General features: G+C 39.8%; 1 protein-coding gene across 3 annotated transcripts in view; it reads right to left on the bottom strand.

Annotated features, from left to right (window-relative positions):
- Positions 1–24482, bottom strand: part of BMPR2 (bone morphogenetic protein receptor type 2) — a 150920-nt gene extending 126438 nt beyond the window's left edge. For 2 of the 3 annotated variants that reach the window (XM_049887888.1, XM_049887885.1), the window contains exon 1: positions 23296–23366. Coding sequence is in view for 1 of the 3 variants with exons in the window: in XM_049887886.1 (XP_049743843.1) it covers positions 23296–23374 (79 nt within the window). In the remaining 2 variants the exon portion in view is untranslated. Of the gene's footprint in view, positions 1–23295 lie in introns of all 3 variants that reach the window. The other variant, XM_049887886.1, reaches the window with a different exon arrangement.
- Between the last annotated feature and the right edge of the window lie 695 nt (positions 24483–25177).

Below are 25177 nucleotides of genomic sequence, written 5' to 3'. Positions count from 1 at the left end.
AACATTAGAAAAACACTCAATATAATCTATAACATAAATAAAAAACAAGAACCGCATGATCTCATCAATTGATGCAGAAAAGACATTTGACAAAATCCAACACCCATTCATGATAAAAACTCTCAGCAAAATAGGAATACAAGGGGAATTCCTCAACATAATAAAGGGCATTTACAGAAAGCCAAAAGCCAACATCATCCTAAATGGAGAGAGTCCAAAAGCATTCTCCTTGAGAATGGGAACCAGACAAGGATACCCTTTATCACCACTCTTATTCAACACTGTGCTGGAGGTCCCAGCCAGAGCAATTAGGCAAGAAAAAGAAATAAAGGGCATTTAAATTGGTAAGGAAGAAGTAAAAGCATTTCCATTTGCAGATGACATGATCCTATACACAGAAAACCCTAAAGAATCCACAAGAAAACCCCTGGAACTAACAAAAGAGTTCAGCAAAGTATCAACACACAAGATAAACATAAAAATCAGTTGGATCCTCTATACCAACAAAGAGAACATTAAAGAGGAAATCACCAAATCAATACCATTTACAATAGCCCCCAAGGAGATAAAATACTTAGGAATAAATCTAACCAGGGACATAAAAGACCTATACAAAGAAAACTACAAGACACAACTGCAAGAAACCAAAAGAGACCTACACAAGTGGAAAAACATACCTTGCTCATGGATAGGAAGACTCAACATTGTAAAAATGTCTATTCTACCCAAAGTGATCTATAGATACAATGCACCACTGATCCAAATTCCAATGGCATTTTTTAATGAAATGGAGGAAAAAAAATCACCAACTTCATATGGAAAGGGAAGAATTCCTGGATAAATAAAGCATAACTGAAAAAGAAGAACAAAGGGGGAGGCCTCACACTACCTAATTTTAGAGTCTCCTATACCGCCACAGTAGTCAAAACAGCCTGGTACTGGTACAAATAAAGATACATAGAACAATGGAACAGAATTGAGAATCCAGATGTAAATTCATCCACCTATGAGCAGGTGATATTTGACCATGGCCCAAAGTCCATCAATTAGGGAAAAGACAGTCTCTTTAATAAATGGTACTGGCATAACTGGATATTCATCTGCAAAAAAATGAAACAAGACCCATACCTCATACCATGCATAAAAACTAACTCAAAATGGGTCAAAGACCTAAATACAAAATCTAGAACAATAAAGATCATGGAAGAAAAAATAGGGACAATGCTAGGAGCCCTAATATATGACATAAATAGTATACAAAACATTACTAACAATGCACAACCAGAAGGGACACTAGATAACTGGGAGCTCCTAAAAATCAAACACTTATGCTCATCCAAAGACTTCACCAAAAGAGTAAAAAGATTACCTACAGACTGGGAAAAAGTTTTTAGCTATGACATTTCCAATCAGCGTCTGATCTCTAAAATCTTCATAACACTGCAAAAACTCAACAACAAAAAGACAAATAATCCAATTTAAAAAATGGGCTAAGGATATGAGCAGGCACTTCATTTAAGAAGACACTCAGGTAGCTAACAGATACATGAGGAAATGCTCATGATCATTAGCCATTAGAGAAATGCACATCGAAACTACAATGAGATTCCATCTCACCTCTACAAGGCTAGCGTTAATCCAAAAAAAAAAAACAATAATTGTTGGACAGGTTGTGGAGAGATTGGAACACTTATACAGTGCTGGTGAGAATTTAAAATGGTACAACCACTTTGGAAATCGATTTGGCACTTCCTTAAAAAGCTAGAAATAAAACTACCATAATATGATCCAGCAATCCCACTTCTTGGAATATATCCTAGAAGAATAAGAGCCCTCACACAAATAGATACATGCACATCCATGTTAACTGCAGCACTGTTCACAATAGCAAAAAGATGGAAACAACCAAGGTGCCTATCAACGGATGAACGGATAAACAAATTATGGTATCTTCACACAATGGAATGCTATGCAACAGTAAAGAACCACCACGAATTCGTGAACCATCTCATAACATGGATGAATCTGGAAGGCATTATGCTGAGTGAAATTAGTCAGTTGCAAAAGGACAAATATTGTATGAGACCACTATTATAAGAACTCAAGAAAAGATTTAAACACAGAAGAAAACATTATTTGATGGATACAAAGGTGGGGAAGGATAGAGAGATGTATCGACTAACTAGACAGTAAACAAGAATTATTTTAGGTGAAGGGAAGGACAACACACAATACACAGGAAGTCAGCACAAGTGGACTAATCCAAAAGCTAATAAGTTTTCTGAATACAACCAAACACTTCAAGGGACAGACTAGCAGGGGCGGGTGTCTGTGGACCATGGTTTCAGGGAACATCCAGGTCAATTGGCATAACAAAGTGTATTCAGAAAATGTTCTGCATCCCACTTTGGTTAGTGGCATTTTGGATCTTAAAAGCTAGCAAATGGCCATCTAAGATGCCATCAATTGGTCTCAACCCACCTGGACCAAGGGAGAATGAAGAACACCAAAGACACAAGGAAAATATGAGCCCAAGAGACAGAAGGGGCCATATAAACCAGAGACGCCATCAGCCTGAGACCGGAAGAACTAGATGGTACCTGGCTACCACCAATGACTGCCCTGACGAGGAACACAACAGAGAATCCCTGATGGAACAGGAGAATAGTGAGATGCAGATCTCAAATTCTAGTAGGAAGACCAGACTTAATGGTCTGATTGAAAATGAAGGGACTCCAGAGGACGTGGCCCCCAGATTCTGTTAGCCCAAAACCAAAACCATTCCCAAAGCCAACTCTTCAGAAAAATGATATTGGTAAGGAGTATGCTTCTTAGCTCAAGTAGACATATGAGACTATGTCGACCGCTCCTGTCTGGAGGCAAGATGACAAGGCAGAGGGGGACAGGAGCTGGTTGAATGGACATGGGAAATAGAGGGTGGAGAAGAGGAGTGTGCTGTCACATTACAGGGAGAGCAACTAGGGTCACATAATAATGTGTGTATAAGTTTTTGTATGAGAAACTGATTTGAATTGTAAACTTTCACTTAATGCACAATAAGAAAGAAAAGAAATAACCATTGTTTTAGAATAACCTAGCCTATCCTGACCGATATAGAGTATATGAATATATCAACTCGACAGCAACGGGTTTGGTTTTGGATTTATCCTAATTGATATACTTCCATATACCATGCCTTAAAACACTGACTTTTAATTACACATAACTAGAATTTAATCTATTTCCAGTTACTGAATTTAATCTATTTTCATTTGCAGAGTGAAAAGAACAGAGGGCCTACTGCTTAGGGTAGGATGTAGTACAAATATAAGACTACTGTGTTGCTTTTAAAAGGGGGATAGCAGCAAGGAACCAGTAAAACTGAATTTCTCATGCTGCTGTTGTTAGGTGCCACTAAGTCAGTTCCAACTCATAGAGACCCTATGTACAATAGAATGAAATACTGTCAGTCCTGTACCATCCTCACAACCACTGTTACATCTGAGCCCATCACTGCAGCCACTGTGTCAATCCATCTCATCGAGGGTCTTCCTCTTTTTCATTGACCCTCTACTTTACGAAGCATGATATCCTTCTCCAGGGACTGGTCCCTCCTGGTAACATTTCTAAAGTACATGAGATGAAGTCTCGCCATCCTCGCTTCCAAGGAACACTCGGGCTGTGTTCCTCCCAAGACAGTCTTGTTCATTCTTCTGGCAGTCCATGGTATATTTAATACTCTTCACCAAAACCAGAATTTGAAGGCATCAATTCTTCAGTCTTCCTTACTCATTTTCCAGTTTTTGCATGCATAAGACAATTCAAAATATCATGACTTGGGTCAGGCATACCTCAGCCCATAACGTGACATCTTTACTTTTTAACACTTTAAAGAGGTCTTTTGCAGATTTGCTCAATGCAATATGTCATTTGATTTCCTGACTGCTGCTTCCATGGGCATTGACCATGGATCCAAGTAAAATGAAATCTTTGACGTCAATCTTTTCTCCGTTTATCATAATGTTGCTTATAGTTCATTTGTGAGGATTGCTTTATCTTGAGACATAATCCATACCAAAGGCTGTAGTCTTTGATCTTCATCAGTTAAGTGCTTCAAGTCCTCTTCACTTTCAGCAAGCAAGGTTGTATCATCTGCATATCACAGGCTGCTAATGAGTCTTCCTCCAATCCTGATGCCTCGTTCCTCTTCATATAGTCCAGCTTCTTGGATTATTTGCTCAGCATACAGACTGAATAAGTATGGTGAAAGGAGGCAACCCTGACATACACTTTTCTTGATTTTAAAACATGCAGTATCCCCTTGTTCTGTTCAAATGACTGTCTCTTGGTTTATGTATAGGTTCCTCATGAGCATGATTAAATGTTCTGGAATTCCCATTCTTCACAACGTTATCCATAACTTGTTACGGTTCACATAGTTGAATACCCTGGCGTAGTCAAAGATCAGGTAAACATCTTTCTGGTATTCTCTGCTTTCAGCCAAGATCCATGGGACATCAGCAGTGATATCCCTTGAGCCACATCCTCTTCTGAATCAGGCTTGAATTTCTGGCAGTTCCCTGCTGATGTACTGCTGCAACCAATTTTGAATGATCTTCAGCAAAATTTTACTTGAGTGTAGGGTTGCTATGAGTCATAATCGACTCGACGGCAGTGGGTTTGGTTTGGTTGGTTTTGGTGATATTAATGATGTTATTCAATAATTTCCACATTCTGTTGGATCACCTTTGGAACGTACACAAATACAGATCTCTTCCAGTCAGCTGACCAAGTAGCTGTCTTCCACATTTCTTGGCAGAGAAGAGAGCTTCCAGTGCTGCATCCATTTATTGAAACATCTCAACTGGTATTCCATCAATTCCTGAAGCCTTGTTTTTTGCCAATGCTTTCAGTGCAGCTTGGGCTTCTTCCTTCAATACCATCAGCTCTTGATCATAAGCTACCTCCTAAAGTGGCTGAACGTCAACCAAGTGTATTTCCTCCATCTGCTTTTGAGGCTTCCTGGGTCATTCAATATTTTGCCCACAGAATCCTTCAAAAGTGTAACTCAAGGCTTGAATTTTTTTCTTGAGTTCTTTCAGCTTAAAAAATGCCAACTGCGTTCTTCCCTTTTGGTTTTCTAACTCCAGGTCTTTGCACACTTCATTATAATATTTTACTGTGTCTTCTAGAGCCACCCTTTGAAATCTTCTATTCACCATTTCTTCTATCTGCTTTAGCTACTCTATGTCAAGAGCAAGTTTCAGAGTCTCTTCAGATGTCCATTTTGGTCCCTTTTTCTTTTCTGTCTTTCTAACGACCTTTTGTTTTCTTTGAATATGATGTCCTTATGTTTTTCCACAATTCATCTGGTCTCCAGTCATTAATGTTCAGTGCATCAAATCTATTCTTAAGATGGTCTCCAAATTCAGGTGGAATATACTCAGAGTTGTATTTTGGCTCTTGGGGACTTGTTTTAATTCTCTTCAGCTTTGATTTGAACTTGCATGCGAGCAACTGATGGTCTGCTCTGAGGATGGCCCCTGGTCTTGTTCTGACTGACGATATTTGAGTTTCCATCATCTCTTTCCATAGATGTAGTCGACTTGATTCCTATGTATTCCATTTGGTGAGTTCCAAGTATAGAGTCACTGTTTATGTTGCTGAAAAAAGGTATTTGCAACGAAGACATCGTTGGTCTTACAAAATTCTATCACGCTATCTCTGGCATCATTCCTATCACCAAGGTCATATTTTCAAACTACCAATCCTTCTTCTTCATTTTCAGCTTCTGCATTCCAATCACCAGTAATTATCAACGCATCTTGATTGCATGTTAGGTCAATTTCAGACTGCAGAAGTTGGTAAAAATCTTCAATTTCTCAGTCTTTGGCCTTAGTGGTTGGTATGTAAATTTGAATAACAGTTATATTAACTATTATTAACTTCCTTGTAAGTGTATGAGTATTATCCTATCACTGACAAAGTACTTCAGGGTAGATCTTAAAATGTTCTTTTTAACAATATGCATGGTGCCATTTCTCTTCAATTTGTCATTCCTGGCATAGTAGACCATATGATTGTCTGATGGCACAGTGGTTAAATGTTCGGCTGCTAACCAAAAGGTCAGCAGTTCAAATCCACCAGGCACTCCTTGGAAACCCTATAGGGCAGTTCTACTCTGTCCTATACCAAAAAACCAAAGCCAAACCCAGTACCGTCGGGTCGATTCCAACTCATAGCTACCCTACTGGACAGAGTAGAACTGCCCACAGTTTCGAAGGAGCACCTGGCGGATTCGAACTGCCATCTCTTTGGTTAGCAGCCGTAGCACTTAACCACTATGCCGCCAGGGTTTCCTCTAGGGTTGTTTAAGTTGGAATCGACCAGTGGCAATGGGTTTGATTTTTCTAGTCTATTTCAGCTCACTAAAACCCATAAAAACTAATGCCTAGAATATCAATCTTTATGCTTTTCATTTCATTTTTGACGACTTCCAATTTTCCTAGACTCATATATCACACAGTCTATGTTCCGATTATTAATGGATGTTTGCAGCTGTTTCTTCTCATTTTGAGTCATGCCACATCAGCAAATGAAGGTCCTGAAAGCTTGACCCCATCCACGTCATTAAGGTCGACTCTACTTTAACACAGTTCTCTCCTAGTTGTATTTTGAGTGCCTTCCAATCTGAGGGGTTCATCTTCCGGCACTATCATACGACATTCTGCTGCTATTCATAAGGTTTTCACTGCCCATTTTTTTTAAAAGTTGACTGCCAGGTCTTTCCTTCTGATCTGTCTTAGTCTAGAAGTTCCACTGAAACCTGTCCACCAAAGGTAATCCTGCTGGTATTTGAAATACCAGTGGCAAAGCTTCCAGTATCACAGCAACATGCAAGCCACCACAGTAGGGCAAACTGACAGATGTGTAAAATGTAAGTAAATGGGCAAAATAATGATTCCTAAAGAACAGCTGAATAAATGAAAAAGTTGGTGCTAAAGGCTATACCGAATTTACAGATTAACATTCTTGATAACCATTAATCAAGCTAACACACTGGCTTACCCAAAGGAAAAAATAATTAAGTATCCCCCCGCAAAAAATGATCTCCCATGTAAAACTCTACATCAATAAGTACCATGAATAAATTCATCTCTTGAATTGGAAAAGACTTGATGGCAACGGGTTTAGTATGGTTTTAATCTTGCCTTTCTTATCACCACAATAGAGTTCTTTGTGTAGCAACTACACATAAAATGTTACTCTTCACACTAGACTGGCCCCTAGGGGTTCTAATCACTAACAACAGATGGAAACATTAAAAACCTATCCTCAACTAAATGTCATCTCTCTTCTGATCTAACTGGTGCTCTTTTCCAAAAATGAAACTCCTAGTCTTCAATGAAAACTTTTATTATCTACCAACACTCGAATGTTACACACAAAAATAAAACCTGAAACACCTGCTGCCATTTACAAAAAAATAAGAGGCTATAGTGAAGACATAGTTCTGTCTGGGCCATTATTCCTGAAAAATTAAAATATCAAAAAGATTTTCAGATGCCTAAAATATTCTAAATATTTTATACTTCCAGCTAACACTGTAAATATTATATGAACGCTTTGCTTTGGAAGCACAGAGGCCTAAGCTTGAATCCCAGGTCTTCCATGTACTCCATTTGCTTGTCTGCAGGATGAATAAAATAGTAGTACTGATCATTCTGTTTAGAGGATAATGGGAAAACACAGTAAATGTAGATCTAGTTACAGGATATCACCAGAAAAAAAGCAAGTTTCAAAGTTATAACAATATATACATGTGCATACACACACATATAAACAGTGTGGTATCATTTTAAAATGTGCGTCTACGTGTGCGTGGAAAAGGGTTTAAAAGAAAATCAAAGTATTAATGGTCCTAATATCCAGGTGGGCAGAATTATGAATTTTTTTATTTTCCTTCTTGTTTGTACTTTTCATAATTTTTTAATTTTAAAATAGTATTTGTTTTACAGAAAAGCTGCAAAGATAGTACAGAGTTTCCATATACCCCTCACCTGGGTTTCCCCTACTGTTAACGTCCTACATTACTCTGGTAGATTTGTTACAACTAAGGAATCAACTAAGCTCCACATTTTATTTGGATTTCACTAGTTTTTGCCTAATGTCATTTTTCTGTTCCAAGATATCACCTTAAATTTAATCATCATGTCTCTTTAGGCTCCACTGGACTGTGACAGTTTTTTAGACTTTCCTTGTTTCTGATGACACTGACATTTCTGAGGAATACTAGAGTCAGGTGTTTTGTAGAATACCTCTCAGTGGGAGACTAATGTTTTTCTCATGATTAGACTGGGGTTGTGAGCTTTTGGGAGGAAAACTACAGAGGTGAAGTGCCATTCGCCCACATATCAGTAATACATACTATCAACATGACTTACCATGTTGATAGTATGTATTACTATCATAGGTGTTAACTTTGATTACCTGGCCAAGTTAGTGTTTGCCAGGTTTCTCCATTGTAAAGTTACTTTTTCCTCTATGCATGATTTTTGAAAGGAGTCCCTGGGTAGCACAGTTAAGCATGCAACTACTAAGCAAAAGGTTGGCGATTAGAACCCACCTGAAAGTGCCTGAGAAAACAGGCCTGACGATCTGCTTTACAGCCTAGAAAATCCTATGAAGAAGTTCTACTCTGCTCACATGGGGTCACCATAAGTTGGTGCAGTGTAATGGATAGCTTTTATATGGCCTTTCTTCCCATGGTCTTACAACTCCCACCAAATGACAGAGTGGGACAACACAAATAAGGTGCTGTTGGCCCACCAATGGGGTTAGATAGCTTGTTAATAATACAAATAAGGTGCGTGGTAACCTTATGGGGGTGGGACCATGCAAATAAGGTTTATGGAACCCTAACAAGAGGATAGTCAGTTTTGCCATCCCACTAGGCTTCAAATTAGCCATCCCAGAGGTGGACAGAGACCTTATTATCACCAAAAAAGAACTCCAAAGGAGCAGAGTGCATCCTTTGGACCCAGGATCCCTGCACTGAGAACCTCCTAGACCCAAGACACAGAGAGAGAGAGAGAGTTGTAACAGAAGATGGCAAGAGAAACAGCTGCAGCAGGGCAGCAGAACCAGGAGACCTGCAGGAGATGGCATGGTGGGCTTCTTGTCCTACGGCATGAAAAAGCTAAATGCCTTCAGGCAGAAGGCTTGCTAGAGGAGTGGGGTACCTCAAGGCACTTCTCGGAGGTGCTACGCTTGCCGACCCACAAAGCTACAGAGCTGAGCACCTTTGGGCTGAGGCTTACTGGAGAAGTGGGGTGCCTCTGGGTACTTATCGGTGGAGCTAAAGAGCTTTGTAACACTTGTCCAAGCAGGACAGAGGCCAGGCCAGTCCAAGAGGTCGAGGGGCCGAGAGGGCCTAGGGCCAGGGAGAGGCCTGCCTGTAGGCACGGTGGAGAAGCTGTCTGACTAAAGAACTGTATCCTGAATGGTCCCGATTCTGAAATATAACCTGTTACTTCCCTAATAAAATCCGCGTATGGTCTGCGAGTTCTGTGTGGCCGCTGCAATGAATTATCAAACCCAGCAGAGAAGTAGAGTGTGCCGGGGGAGGGACCGCTGGTGTCACAATTGGTAAAAAGGTCAGAGGGCGGAGGTATGTCTGAACCTCCACCTCACAGCAATCAGCCTTGGGCTGTTGATTATCTCTCTCCATCATGAAGTTAGAAGAGGTCAGGCTCCCTGCCACACCAATTTTACACTTGGCACCATTTTTTCAGTCAAAATTGATGGCAACTAACAACAACATCATTTATAAGGAAAATGTAACTATTTAAAATTTTCTTGTTTTAATTTGATGTCTTTTTTTAAATGAGTAATACTTTCACATGTTCCAATATTCAAAAGGTACGAAAAAGCATACAGTGAAGGCTCCCTCTCAACAACACGTGCTTCTTAGTTCAATCAAGTATATGAGACCAAATGGGCAACACCTGCCCAAAAGCAAAGAGGAGAAGGCAGAAAGGGACAGGAAACCTGGATGGACACGGGGAACCCAGGGCATAAAGGGAAAGAGGAAGAGTGCTGACATGTTGCAGGGATTGCAACCAATGTCACAAAACAATCTGTGAATAAATTTGTGAATAAGAAACTAATTTTCGTTGTAAACTTTCACCTAAAATGCAACAGAATTAAAAAAAAAAAAAAAAAAAACTCCCTCTCAACCCTGCCTCCCAACTTCCAAGCTCCATCTCCCAACAAATCATGTTAACAGTCTTCTTAATTTTTTTAAGAATGCATCTCTAGTTAGGGTTCAAACATGGTGAATATTAAGTTGAAAAGTCTGGTCCAGGTAACATATTTTAAGTGATTTAGGAACACCTTACCTATAGGAATATATATGAGCTCCTATAAAGAAAAAAATTCATATATTTCTCTCACCTCCCATACATGCAAACAAATCTTGTATCTCTTATATAAGAAAGACTACTCATACGAAAAAAGATGGTAGAATAATTCAAATAGAGTCTGAAATACTTACAGAGCCATTCCAGCATTCCCAAAATAGGACCTGTTGACATATTTCAAAAGCAATAAAGTGGTGGCTAATAACTGAAGTTACCTTTTAGAATCACCTGGGGAGTCTTTTTAATAGTCACAAGTTCCAACCCCACAAGACCTGATGAATCATTTCATTCCTTTGGAGTAGGAGTCAGGCCAGACACATCTATGTGGTATAAGCCCCCAAATGATTCTGATACACAACTCAGATTAAAGATAAGGCTCCAAACTGTCTAAAACAGTGCTTCTCAAACTTTAAAATGGATCAAAATCATCTGGAGGGCTTGTTAAAACACATTATTACTGAGCCCTTCCCCTACCCTCTCCACTTACAATTTTTGATTCAAAAGGTCTAGGATGTGGAAACACCCCAAGTGTCCATTAACAGGTGAATGGATAAACAAAAATGTGGCATATACATACAATGGAATATTATTCAGCCATAAAAAGGAATGAAATACTAATATTGCTACAACTTGGATGAACCTCAAGAATATTATGCTGCAACAACAAAAAGAATGTTATGCTAACCAAAATACACCAGACACAAAAGGGCAAATACTGTATGATTCCATACACAAAATATCTAGAATATGCAAATTCACAGAGACAGAAAATAGCCTAGAGGTTACTGGGGCTGGAGGGAGGGGGGAGTGAGGAATTATTGCTTAATGGATAGAGTTCCCGTTTGAGGTGATGAAAGCGTTTTGGAAATAGTGGTGATGGTTGCACAATGTGGTAAATATAATAATTAATGCTACTAAACTGTATTCTTCAAAATGGTTAAAATGGCAAATTTTATGTTATGTATTTTACCACAGTAATTTTTTAAAGGTCTAGAGTGGGGCACAATAATTTGCATTTCTAACAAGTTCCCAGGTGATACTGATGCTGCTAGTCCACGGACTACACGAAATAAGCCAGTACTTTTCAAAGGCCTTCATAAAAATCTCCAGAGTTATGCGAGACGTTTTTAAGAACAGCATCCATAACCAATATGTGTTAGTTCAACCAACGTCATTCAAAAGACATTTATTACGGCCATGGTTTTTAAAGTGTAGAACTCCAACCAACACTATTTAACATCTCCTGGGAACTTACTAGAAATGCAAATTTTTAAGCCCCACCCCAGACCTAGCCAAACCCAACCCATTGCCCTGTAGTAGATTCCCACTCATATTGACTTTACAGGACAGAGTAGTACTGCTCCCCACAGGGTTTCCAAAGCTGTAAATCTTTAGGGAAGCAGACTGCCACACCTTTCTCCCACAGAGTGGCTGATGGGTTTGAACCCTGACCTTTTGGTTAGCAGGCAAGTAATTAACAAATGCACCACCTGGACTCCACCCCAGACCTCTAGAATCAGAAATTCTATGGGTGGGGCCTAGCAATCTGTTTCAACAAGCCCTCCAGGTGCTTCTGATCTCTGCTAAGAAGAGGGTATACAAAAACTACCCTTCTTTAAAGGATTTATAAATATGATTGGGGAAATAAAACAACAAAATTAAAAAGATAACATTTTGGGGGACATACCAAAACCAAACCCACTGCCCTCGAGTCGATTCCAACTCATAGAGGCTCTACAGGACAGAGTAAAATTGCCCCATACAGTTTCCAAGGAGCTCCTGGTGGATCTGAACTGCCAACCTTTTGGTTAATGCCGTGGCTCTTAACCACTATGCCACCAGGGTTTCCGTTAGTGACATACAAAGCCCCTAAATAAGTAGTGGGTGCCCTGGTGATGCAGTGGTTAAAACCTTAGCTGCTAACCAAATAGATCAGCAGTTCGAATCCACCAGCCACTCCTTGGAAACAATATAAGGCAGTTCTACTCTGTCCTATATAAGGTCACTGTGAGTCAGAATCAACCCTACGTCAACGGGGTTTTTTGTTTGTTTGTTTAAATGAGTAGTATGGTCTTAAAATACCTCCGGAATTCAATGGAGAGAACAGTATTAAGGGACTAGTAAGGGAAAATGTTATCAAGAACATAAAACTTCCTCTGAAGTCACCTTTTAACTAAACAGCAGGTTAGCTCAAAAAGTAAGGAATGTCACCCCTGAGTACTGCACTTTTTTAAAAAATTATTTATGTGAGACCAACTGGACAACAGTTAATCTAATGCATAGATGAGAAGTTTGAGGGGCAGTGGACTACATTAATGGAAGTGAAACAACTAGAAAGGAAATAATACGAATGTTCACACAATGTAAAGAATGTAACCAATGTCACTGAACATTACAGAAACTGTTGAATGGGATCGTGTTTCGCTGTATACATATTCACAAAAAAGAAAACATAAAACTCAAGAATCGTAATGTTGTTGAGCTTTCCACCGTTAAAAAATATCCTAAAAGGATTTTACATAGGTGAAAAAGTTAATCAGAAGATTTCATGCAAAAATTCTGATACATCTAAAAAAGTATTAATAAGATTTATTTTGTTCTCTTTTACCTCACTGTAACAAGCACTTTAAAATGCTGACATAGGACTTGTATCTGATTGGCCAATAATATCAATACGCAAAATAGGTTTACTATAGCTTTCATTTGCTATATTTTTACATGCAACAATGCACTGAGAGAAAAATAACATTTTTCATATTTCATATTTTCCCTCCTTATCTGCCAAATATTCAATACTCCAAATAAAATTATATAAAACTAAAATGCATAATGGTAAAAAAAAAAAAAAAACTAGTATGGAAGGATATGTCAGTCTTTAACTGTATCATGACTAAATAAGGAAAAAGCTTATTAATGCAAAGAAGTAATGAATATGTAAAAAGAAAATACAGAAAATAATCAGATGCAGAAGACTCAGAGTGGATCTTTATCTTATCTGATGCAGATTCCTTGATATGTCAAAAAAGAATAACCTTTAAAAAGGAGCTTTACAAAATCTCTATGGTCATCATTGATACGTAGATATTTACAGAAATATTTACTCCAGAAATTAAATGGTCATCCACAAGACCCCAGTCACTCTGACAATTACTTCAAAAGAGGAAATTTTCTGACGGGACTCTATAGATGATCCTGCAACACTTTTACATGTTTCACGTTTCAACATATAGGAAAACAGGAGTTTATTTTTTCTAGTTAAGTCACATCTGCTACCTTCAAAAGCATACCTTGTTGTGCCTGGATAGAAAAGGATGCTAAATTATCACACTGCTCTGGCTTTCCAGAAAATGATATTACGCTTCACTGATAAAGAGTGAGAAATTCCTATAGTTCTTTAGGTAATGAAATTCCTCTGAGTCTATTAGATGTGCTGCTCAAAGAACATCCATACTTTTTTTCTAAGTGTTTATCTCTGGTATTTATTTCTAAAAGAATAGGAAGGTAGTAAAAGAACACTGAAAACTCTAATTATAAATATGAAAACAGAGGAAAGAGTAACACAAAAAACAAAATTATCAGTAAACTAAAAAAAAATGAATTTGTAAGAGCAAAGGTGGCTGTAAGAAAAAATATTATAAATAACAAAATTTTAAAGGACAGTAAATTTCTCTTCATTTTCAGCAACTGATCTCTGATCAAAAATGCTCTCCAATGGAGTATGTTATGACAAGGATTCAAATACAAAATTATTCCTTAGATGCTTTAAACTTTTTTTTAATCAAAGGGAAAAAAAAAATCAAAATTGCCTAATCCTGCCAACTAGTAGAATTGTGAAACAGGAAATGAAAACACAGAAAACAAAACTCATGATTTACTACACAGAGATTACCATATGCCAAATCCTATCTAAATAATATCTGTAGGGCACAACAAAAATTCCCAAAACATTCCTAATAGGTTATTTAGGACTGGCAAATTGATAAAAATTATCATACTTCATGTGTACCATAACAAAAGCTATTTTTCAGTTTATCTCATTGAAAAAGAAATAAAATATCTACTAACAAAAATCTTTAAGTTATTTTTAAAGGTTTAATTATAATTTAAAGTATAACCATCAAAATCCTCTTTCATAACCTACATACTATAAAGTAAAATTAAGTAACCAGTTATTTTCTCAACTTTTCAGACTAGGAACGGTTAAATCAATAAAAATCACTGTATCATTAATAAATTATCTTCATTAACAATAAACAAAAAGAACAGAGTCAACCAAATCTTAAAAAAATACTAACCTAAAGTTAAAATGTCACCAAAAAAAGTTAAATGTCATTACTTGGAGTACAGGCTTCTATTTAAAAAAACCTATGTAAGACTAAAAGGTCAACAATTACTCTAAAGCAAAGATGAGAAAAAAAGGGGGCGGGGAAACTAGAGAACCGGAAGCAGAACATATAGAACATGATAAAAGAGAATGTTGACTCATTGTGAAAAATGTAACTAACGTCACTGAACAAACTGTAAAGTAACTGTCAAATGAGAACTTAATTTACTGTGTAAACTTTCACAGAAAACACAATAAAAAAATATTTAATGTCATTAATTGGACCTCATTGATTTGGAATGTATAATAACTAGGTCAAAGGCTGAGCTAAAACTAATCTTGGCATTATTTATTTTTAAAAGGCTTCTAAACAAATGAATAAAAGAGACAGGATTGTAGAGGATGTCTAACCTTCTTAACTTTCTATCTAAAGTTTAGTCTAATGATACTCATATTTAATTATATTCTTAAATTTTCATTAAAGAATGTCATATCCCTAACTTTTTCTATAACGCTTTTGTTGTCCTAATTCAATATATATCATCAGCTATAAAATGTATCTATATGGGATCAAATTGACAACAGCAACTTGAAAAGTTAGACAGGAAACTTAGGGGGCAAAGAGTCTGTGTCAATGGGGGAGGAGGAACAATTCAGAAAAAGGGGATGAGAAGGGTTGCAGAACTTCAAGAATGTAATCAATGTCACTGTCCTATACTTGTAGAAATTGTTGAATTGGTTTTGCTGTGCATATTTTCATCAACAATTAAAAAAAAAAAGGCTGGCAGAGAAAAAAGATACAAAAGGAGAGTGGAGGTCAGCTAGAAGACACTCAGGGACATGTTTCTTTTGCTGTGTTACAGAATACCTAGAGGAGTTTCTCACCCTAAAGGTGAGTAAAGGGAAGAAATTATATAATGCTAAAGGTTTACAAAGTACCCACCTTTGATTCAAATAGCATGAAATCTAACATCTGTTTCAGAAAGCGATATACTCAGGCTTATGGCATGAGAGGGCCCCGGTGGTGCAGTGTTTAAGCGTCTGGCTGCTAATCAAAAGATCGGCAGTTCGAATTTACGAGCTGCTCTGTGGAAACACTATGGGGCAGTTCTATTCAGTCCTATAAGGACGCTATGAGTCAGAATCCACTCGACGGCAACGGGTTTGGTTTAGTTTTGGCATGGCATGAGATGGTGAGGGGTGATGGTGTGGGAGTAGGAGGCAACCCTTCTTATTTTCCTTTGTATCCCCCTATAACACTTTAAAAAGAACCCTGTACAAAAGAAGCACTAATAGATTATTGTTGACTGGATACTTCAGTTCTCCTACCACATTTTAACTATTTCTTAAGGCTCCCCTACCTTTCCTGCTGCTCCAGTGGGTGTATATTTGTGGTTATTCATTGAAATATAAACTTTGTCTGAAACGCTTTTAGTCAAACACTTACTGTATCATATGCAATTAAAGGCATGCAATATGTTTTTAAGTTATTAATAGTTCTGATAAGGCAATATGTTATAAAATGTTGATGTCATTTATTTACAGGTTTGTTTCTAACCCCACAAAGAGTATACATAAATTACATATATTCTCACAATCTAGTAGTCAGCTGTCACATTCATCTCACAGACCAAAAAAAAAAAAAAAGGTTTAAAAAAAATGACTCAAGTCTATTACACTCAAAATTCTACCCAAGTCATCTTCACTGGTTCGGAAAAGATATGTAAAGACTAGATCATTTAACTCGAAGGAAAAATAGTTTGATAATATGACAGTCTCTTCAAGAAGTCTAAGTGATGTGCAAGTTAGTCAAAATTCATAATAGCATCCATATTTACTTTTTTCCAGCAGACATCAATCAAATCAGAATACAATTCTTCTTCAGTGGAGAAGAATGTAATATATGCGATTTTCCTTCTGGATGGTTCCATGGAATATTAACTTGTAACTAAAATCAAAACAATATCTTCAAGTCTAATTTAGTTTAGCACTAATCTCTTTATCTATACTTTCTCCACAATACTTACTCAAATTTACTAAAAGTAAAGCCACTTTTTTTTAACTAACAAGCAATTTTTTTTTTTTTGGCAGAACGAGGAAGAAAATAAATGGCCCAAATAAAAATACAAACTAAATTAACGTATGCAAATACTGCATGAACAAAGTATTTTTCATTAAATAACATATCACTTTTAAGACTAAGAACAGTCAAGAAAAAAAAATTGTGTCCATTATAAAAAAGAAAAAGATTAACATGGTTTGCGGGGACTTCTAAGTCAATTGGCAAAATAATTCTATTATGAAATCATTCTGCATCCCACTTTGAAATGTGGCGTCTGGGGTCTTAAATGCTAACAAGCAGCCATCTAAGATGCAGCAATTGGTCTCAACCCACCTGGAGCAAAGGAAAATGAAGAACACCAAGCCCACATGACAACTAAGAGCCCAAGAGACAGAAAGGGCCACATGAACCAGAGACCTACATCATCCTGAGACCAGAAGAACTAGTTGGTGCCCGGCCACAATCGATGACTGCCCTGACAGGGAGCTCAGCAGAGGACCCCTGAGGGAGCAGGAGAGCAGTGGGATGCAGACCCCAAATTCTCATAAGAAGACCAAACTTAATGGTCTGACTGAGACTGGAGGAATCCCGGCGGTCATGCTCTCCAGACCTTCTGTTGACACAGGACAGGAACCATCCCTGAAGACAACTCATCAGACATGAAAGGGACTGGTCAGCGGGTGGGAGAGAGACGCTGATGAAGAGTGAGCTAATTATATCAGGTGTACACTTGAGATTGTGTTGGCAACTCTTGTCTGGAGGGGGGATGGGAGGATAGAGAGAGAGGGAAGCCGGCAAAATTGTCAAGAAAGGAGAGACTGAAAGGGCTGACTCAAGACGGGGAGAGTAAGTGGGAGTAGGGAGTGAGATGTATGTAAACTTATATGTGACAGACTGATTGGATTTGTAAATGTTCACTTGAAGCTTAATAAAAGTTATTATAAAAAAAAAAAAAAGACTAAAGGGGCACACCAGCCCCTGGGGCAAAGACTAGAAGGCAGGAGGGGACAGGAAAGCTGGTAATAGGGAACCCAAGGTTGAGAAACGGAGAGTGTTGACATGTCATGGGGTTTTTAACCAATGCCATAAAACAATGTGTGTACTGTTTAATTAGAAACTAGTTTGTTCTGTAAAGCTTCATCCGAAGTACAACAAAGAAATTTAAAAAAAAAAAAAAAAAAAGAAAAAGATTTTGGGTAATTGCTTAAAACACGACCTAAAAGTTTGGTCTCAATGTTGACTGAGTAAAATATCCAGAGTAGTTTACAATTAGCACGAAAAGTAGAAACAAAGTCATGGAACCTGAGAATCAAAAGATATCACAGATTCAGCAGTTATCAAACTTTTGGGTACATAAAATTTACCTGGAGTGTTTGCTTAAAATGCAGATTCCAAGACTCTGTGTCCAGATATTTGGATTCAGTGAATCTGAGACAGGGTCCAGGAATCTGCATTTCAAACACGTTCTAGTCCAACTCCACATTTTACAACTGAGAAAACTATGTTAAGTAACATTTGCACAGAATCATACCAAATCCAGGTCTCATTAACTCTTAGGAAAATGATCTTTCCACCATGACTTAAACTGCGTTATAGTTAAAGAAACTGGGACAAAGAAAAAATAAGCTACTAATAAGTCGTTTGAGTCAGTAAGCAATCCTAGAATATTTCCTGGCTTCAATTCCTTCTTATTCCTCTTTCACTAAGTATTTCTTAACATATTCTATGTGCAATACGGTAGAGTTCAAAAACAATTTAAGACGTGAACCTTGTCTTCTAGAAGCCATTATAAGTTGGGAAGACAACGTGAATACATAAAACTGATATTCAATGGCAAGGCAATATATGAGTATCAAAATAAGTCGTATTAGCTGATTTACAATGACTTTACACTTTTTCTAATTAAAATTTACCAATTAGAAATTAATATTCAACTTCTTGTCTTTCACTGTTAAAGCTGGCCTTTAATGATGGAAAAGTGTTATCCTTGTATGGATTAGATATCTCTTTTCCCTCATTTCATACACACACCAACACGAATACAACTGCCACCACAGCCCACACACCGGACAGCTTTTGTACAGACTAAGTAAGGTTCCTATGATTTTTATGCAAAGACCTAATCAAGAGTTCGTACCAGACTAAGTCCAGGACAACTAGGTGGTGCCTGTTTTCCACCACTGACTTCTCAGAGATCACAATACAGGGTCCTGTACAGAGCAGGGAGGGAAAATATAGAACAAAATTCAAACTCACACACACACAAAAAAAAGACCAGACTTAACTGGTCTGACAGACTGGAGAAAATCTGAGAGTATGGCCCCTGGACACCCTTTTAACTCAGTACTAAAGTCACTCCTGAGGTTAACCTTCAGACAAAGATTAGACAGGCTTATAAAACAAACAGTAACACACGTAGTTCAACCATGTATGTGAGACTAAATAGGCACACCAACCCAAAAGCAAAGACAAGAAGGCAGGAAGGGACAGGAAAACTGGATGAATGGAAATGGGGAACCCAAGGTAGATAAGGGGAGACTGCTGACACATCATGGGGTTGGCAACCAATGTCACAAAACAATTTGTGTATTAATTGTTTAATGAGAAACTAATTTGCTCTGTCAACTTCCACCTAAAGAACAAGAAAATAAATAAAAGAGTTTGGCCCTTCAAGTAGTTAAGAGTAGCCCTCCTCCTGGAGGATCTTCCTGACCACATATGGTAGACTGAAGGCCCCAATTCTTCACTTCCCCTGAAACAATATTATACATCCATATACTGCATGGCCTGATTAAGGGCAAACCTCACTACTCCTTGTATTTCGGCTTGGCCATATGACTTGCTTTGGTCTGTGGGATGATAGAGAAACAGAGTCTTGAAGTGTGCTGGTGGGGTTGAGCCTGCCCTCTTGCATGTGTGCCACTGCCATGAGAAAAGGTTCTGCCAGATAAATGCTACCCTTCCCTCTAGCCTGGGTCCCAGAACGAGACACTTGGAGCAGAATCATGCATATATACTGTTGTATGCCACTAAGATTTTGTGGTTGCCAATTATTATGCAGCAAAAGTTGACTGAATCACCGTATTTAAGAAATTCAAACAATCAGGACTGACTATATAAGACAGTAGTTCTCAAACTTGCCCAAGAATCTTTCAGGTTGAAAGTTTTTTTGCTTTTTTTTTTTTAAATAGAAGTCCCCGAGAATCCATTCAGTGTGTCTAGATGTTAGGACTCAGAATCACTCCAGATGATTCTGTTGCAGTGCCCACACTTTGAGAAATACAAAATTAAAGATTAGTAAACTTCCGGTTCCTCACTAACTGCCCAAGAACACTAACTAGATGAATCTCACTTTAGACAATATATATGTTCCTACAGAGCTACATGCAAGTTGAAACCTAGTCAAGTGAATTATTTCAAATGCATTATATAAGCTGACCTTTAAATAATACCTGTAGTATATTTTGTTAAAATTAAGGATTTATTTGTAAACCAAACAAGCACATCTTATTTTTCATAAATTTTTATTTTTTGCATACCAGCTGAATTAAAGAGCCCAAGAACTAGATAGAACAAGTGGAAAAGAAGGATTCAAAATAAATAGAGGAGTATCCATACTCCCCCTCCCCAAAAGAGGGATATGGTATCAGTCAGTCTTCTAGTATTATTTTCCTGTTCAGCAGCACTATTTGCACCTGTCTGGTTCCATCACTGAATCTATGAATCCCAAATCCACACAGGCCCTCTCCAATCTTCTTAAATTTCATGAAGCTGCACTAGCCATCCCAATGACAGGCAAAGCAAGGTTCCACATTCAGAACCATGACATTTGCATGGGTAATGCTGTACCTAGATCCTGTCAAGTGTACCTGCTTCTTTTTGAAGGCCGATCTGGTGAAGGCACTCTCTAGCTCACGTTTCCAGTTAGAGTGAAGAGTTGTTATCATCAATGTGGTAGTTACGGATGCAGGTTATATTAATCAAAAGTTCAAAGGAAACAGGGCTGGGCCTCATCTTATAAGGATGCTTTAGCGAGGATACTATAAAAATTATGCCTACTCTTTCTACCATTACAGGGTACAGTAAACCTATCACACACTTGGTGCCATAGAAAATGCTGAATAGCACAGATGAATACCCAGTTTCCCTTTCTTTAGGGTGGGCCCCCATTACTCAGGGGTGAGTCTTCAACACAGCCATAACTATACTCTGTGGCTTGCCTTGCTGACAGCTAGCTCAAGAGAACATCTGCAAATCCTGCAGATGAGGCTTCCAGAGCTGTCCTAGTCTCGCCCTTCCTGAGACTTAGCTGTTAATCTTCCCTGGATTCTGTAGTTTCTATCTTTCCAATAGCCTGCACCCCTTCCTTTTTGTTCCCTGCTTAAACATATCAGAGTCAGGTTAGAGCATCTAGAGTTTATCTTATTTCCAGAGGTTTCTGGCTAATGAGGTGACGATAATGACGATGGCACCATACCCTAATCTAAACCAGCAATTTCTTGCCTGAACAACCGCAGCCATCTCCCTAGAAACACATCCCACTGATTCTACTCTTGCTTCACTCTATGCATTCTCTGCAAGGTGGATATTGAACTTAAATTTTAACCAGATTAGTTGTTCCTCTGGTCGTAATTCTTTTTTTCTTTTTTTAACTATAATTCTTTAAAAAAAAAAAAAAAGGATGTAGGCTCAAGAACTTACTGTGTGGTAACTTAAATCCTTTGTACCTCACTCTCTCTGTAAAAGGGGCATAATAATAATAACCTGTCATGAGGATCAAATAAGAAAATATATGTGAAGCTATTAAAACAGTTGATGGTGTATAGCAAGTGCTCAATAAATACTATCCGTAATTGTTATAGCTCTGAAATCCAGCTTCACAAATTTTCACATCTGTTGCAATGCAATACTAAAGAAAAAAGAAGACTAAAATCACTCTTAAGCAGTGATTCTTTTAATTCAACCCTTTTAAGGGTCACAATTCTAAGAATATTTCATTTACCAAATAGAAATTATATTGATTTTTAAGTCAGTGGTTTTTATCTTAATTTTATCAGTTCTGACCACAAAATGATAAGCATATCACTATAAATGAGACTCTACAGTTTAAAAAGGTCAAAAATAACAAGAACATTGAAAAGTCTCTATTCTCTGAGATTTGTGCTCACAGAACGACTGCTTAAGTTTAAGGCCTTTAACGCTTCATATTTTACATAAACCACATGGCTTACAGCTAGAGATATTAAATAGCTAGCAATATAAAGAAAATAAGAGAAAAATCATGTATTTTTATCCCAAAAGGAATTGTGATGATTAAGAGTTTAAATAAAGTTTCAAAATACATTCAGTTCAGAAGTTCTATTTTAACACAACTATAGATTTATCATAAAGATAGCAATCAACAATATCAAAAGCAAAAAGTAACTTCAAATTCAGTCTTTTCCCAGTGCAGACTGCTAAAATGAAAATAAGCAAGTAACCCTGTGTCTAATACAGCAATGAGAAATTTATTGAGTGTACAAATTAAACACTTACAAAAAGAAAACTGGAAAACTGTCAGGTCCTTTACTCATTTTTAAATGCATAATCTCTTCAGCCATCATAAACCAAACTTAAGAATTACATGTTCTTAACTGCAAACAGAACATGAAGTTTTTTCTAAGATATCTAAGAACTAAGAAGAAAATATTCAAAGGAAAGGATGACTACCATTTCCCTTTAAGCTTTCACTAAAATGTCAAAGAACTTTCAGGACTCAAATCTCCTAGAAGTCTGATGTCAGGCCAAAGTTGTCTCAGGAAAGCCAACGGATGCCAGGAATGCTTCTGTTCCCAATAATAATTCCAAAAGCATGTAAAATACAAGTGTCCAGACTGACAAAATGGGCATATAATTAAATACTTTGGACCAAAACAATGCTAATGATAACATAGTTCCAGTATTATCCAATGTATTAAGATACATGTATACAATGTATCACAGTTCTGGCTTCCTCAACATTTATTCTATCCATTCTGTAACATTTTTAAGTAACGAAAGTTACATGGATTCCCAGTGATCTGATTCCCAAACAGTGATAAAGGTTCAAGTGTGTCTTCTATAGTTGTTCTTCCTACCGTGAACCAAATCCGCCTATTTTAGAAAAAAAAAAAACCTACAGCTCAGTTTCCAAAGATTTTATACTAAGCACTGTTCACTAGTGATTAAAATATTACTTTTAATCCTTGCATTACCTCACAGCTAAAAATGTCAAGATACCACACCCAATATGTGTTTTTTTTTTTTTTAAACCGGTGGGGGAGGGGGTGGGGAATATGGGAGTGGGGCTCGGAAACCACAGGAAAACAGTAAAGGCTCTCCGCCGGGAAGGAACGGGAAGGCGCGCAGGCCCCTGGCTGCTGGCCCTCCCGGACTCCGAGCGGCCTCTGCGGGCTGCCCCTCCCGCCAGCAGGGGAGGCGGCCGGGACGTGCCAGCCGGGGCTACTCACCGGCCGCAGTGCTGACCAGCAGGACGGCCCACAGCAGCAGCGAGGGCACCCGCCACGGCCGCCGCAGCGAGGAAGTCATCCCTGGGCCAGCCAAGAAGCAGGCGGGCAAAGAAAAGGAATCGGGCAAGTGACTTCGGGCGGAGAAACCGGGCCGGGAGGCGTATTCGCTCTCGTCTGACTTCTCCAGCCCGGATTACAGTGCGGTCTGAAAGGACTAATGGCAGATGAGAGGACCTAGCCGCAGAGCTTTCGTTCCGCTGCAGAAATTGCCTTCATCTTCCTCCCTCGCGGCTGGGGGGGGTCACTCGCCTAGGACGGGGTGCCTCGGCCCCCCAAACTGAAGGCATGTCCGGGGGGAAGCAGGGGGCCGAGAAGAAATCCCCGCAATTATTCCCCTCGTAGTTTCACAATATCAAAAAAAGATCCAGGTCGGAGAGAAAACATATCCAGGGTGCAGGGGAGGGCGGGGATTCGACGCGGGCGCCGAGGATCAGAACAAGTTCCCGACCACCGGCAAGGGCGAAGCCGGGCGGGCGGCGGCGGCGCCCGGCGGCGCGAGTCGCATCGCCCGCAGCTTCGGGAGGGCAGGCAGGATTCTTTTTTAAGTTTCGCTTCGGTGCTTCCTTCACTCGGATCTCGAGAACAACAAATCCTCCTCCTCGGCTGGATGATCGAAAAAGGTGCTTGCCTCCATGGACAAACCCACAGCCTTCACGCCTTCGCGGAACAAAACTGCGAGGCTCCGGCAGGGCCGGGCCGGAGGGCCGAGGGGCGACGGGAAGCGGGGAGGGGAGGGGCCGGCCGGCGGCGCTGTGAGGGCTTCGAGACGGGAGCAGAGGGGAGGGGCCGAGAGGCTGCCTCTTCTCACCTTCGCGGGTGCGTTCCTCTCCCTTCCTCCAGTCTATTCCTGCCGCTCGATCTTGCGTGAGGTAGATTCCACCATGAAAGCCTCTTCTCCCCTCAGTGGTTCTTGTGGGCGAATTGCAACCCCCCTAGGAAGCCGCCGCCGCCGCCGCCGCCTCGTTCTCCCGCAGCTCTGGGCTCCAGGCGGAGCTCCGGCGTCGCGGGCCGAGGGCGGGGGGCGGCGGGAAGGCGGACGTAGGTGGCTGGGGAGGGGTAGGCAGAGGCGGCGAGACACCCTGCACCCCTCCGGGAAGCACTTCCAGTGGCTCGAACAGACCAGACACAAAGGGGGGAGTCGCCGCAGCTGCCAGTCTGCGGCGCTCCCGGTCAGTGGAGTCGCCCCGCCCCCGCCGCCGCCGCCGCCGCCAGCACCACCGCCTCCTCCTCCTCCTCCTAAGTCTCCGGCTCTGCCCAGCCCTGTTTGTCTCCCGCCTGTGGTGCAGCGCGGGCGGCGGCGCCACTAGGCCCGCACTGCGCCTGCGCCCTCGCGGCTCCGCCCAGCCCCGCCCATCGCTCCCGGACTAGCTGAGGTGGACTCCGAGGTCCTCGCCCCGCGAGTCTCGCCCGTGAATAGCTGAGGGACGGTTGCGGCCGGCAGCCCGCGGTGGGCAGCAATGGCTTTTCTCCTCCACATACGCATAGCTACCGTATGTGGATGACTTGGGATTTGTGAATATGTTTTAGAGATGGCGGCCACACCTTTTGTCCCGCGTTCGGCAAACTCTTCCGAGCCCCTGGGGCGTCGCGATCTCCTCCCGGACTCTTGGAGTAAAGCCTCTAGGGGCAGAACCGCCCCATTGTTTAAGGGGCCAGAGCCTGCCATTCCATAGCCCAAAGAATCCAGACGGACCCGCCTTTCCCAGAACCGGAGACCTTGGCCTCTCCGGGTTCCCCTCACTGACTCACACAAAAGCCGGAACTGGAGAGACCACCCCTAAATAGATGTTTTTGCTCTTACTGGTATCCTGCTTTCTTTTAG

This window comes from Elephas maximus, chromosome 6, assembly GCF_024166365.1.
Source record: "Elephas maximus indicus isolate mEleMax1 chromosome 6, mEleMax1 primary haplotype, whole genome shotgun sequence".
Lineage (NCBI taxonomy): Eukaryota > Metazoa > Chordata > Mammalia > Proboscidea > Elephantidae > Elephas > Elephas maximus.
The sequence above is the reverse complement of the archived record's forward strand: the minus strand, read 5'-3'. Positions and strand labels throughout refer to the sequence as shown.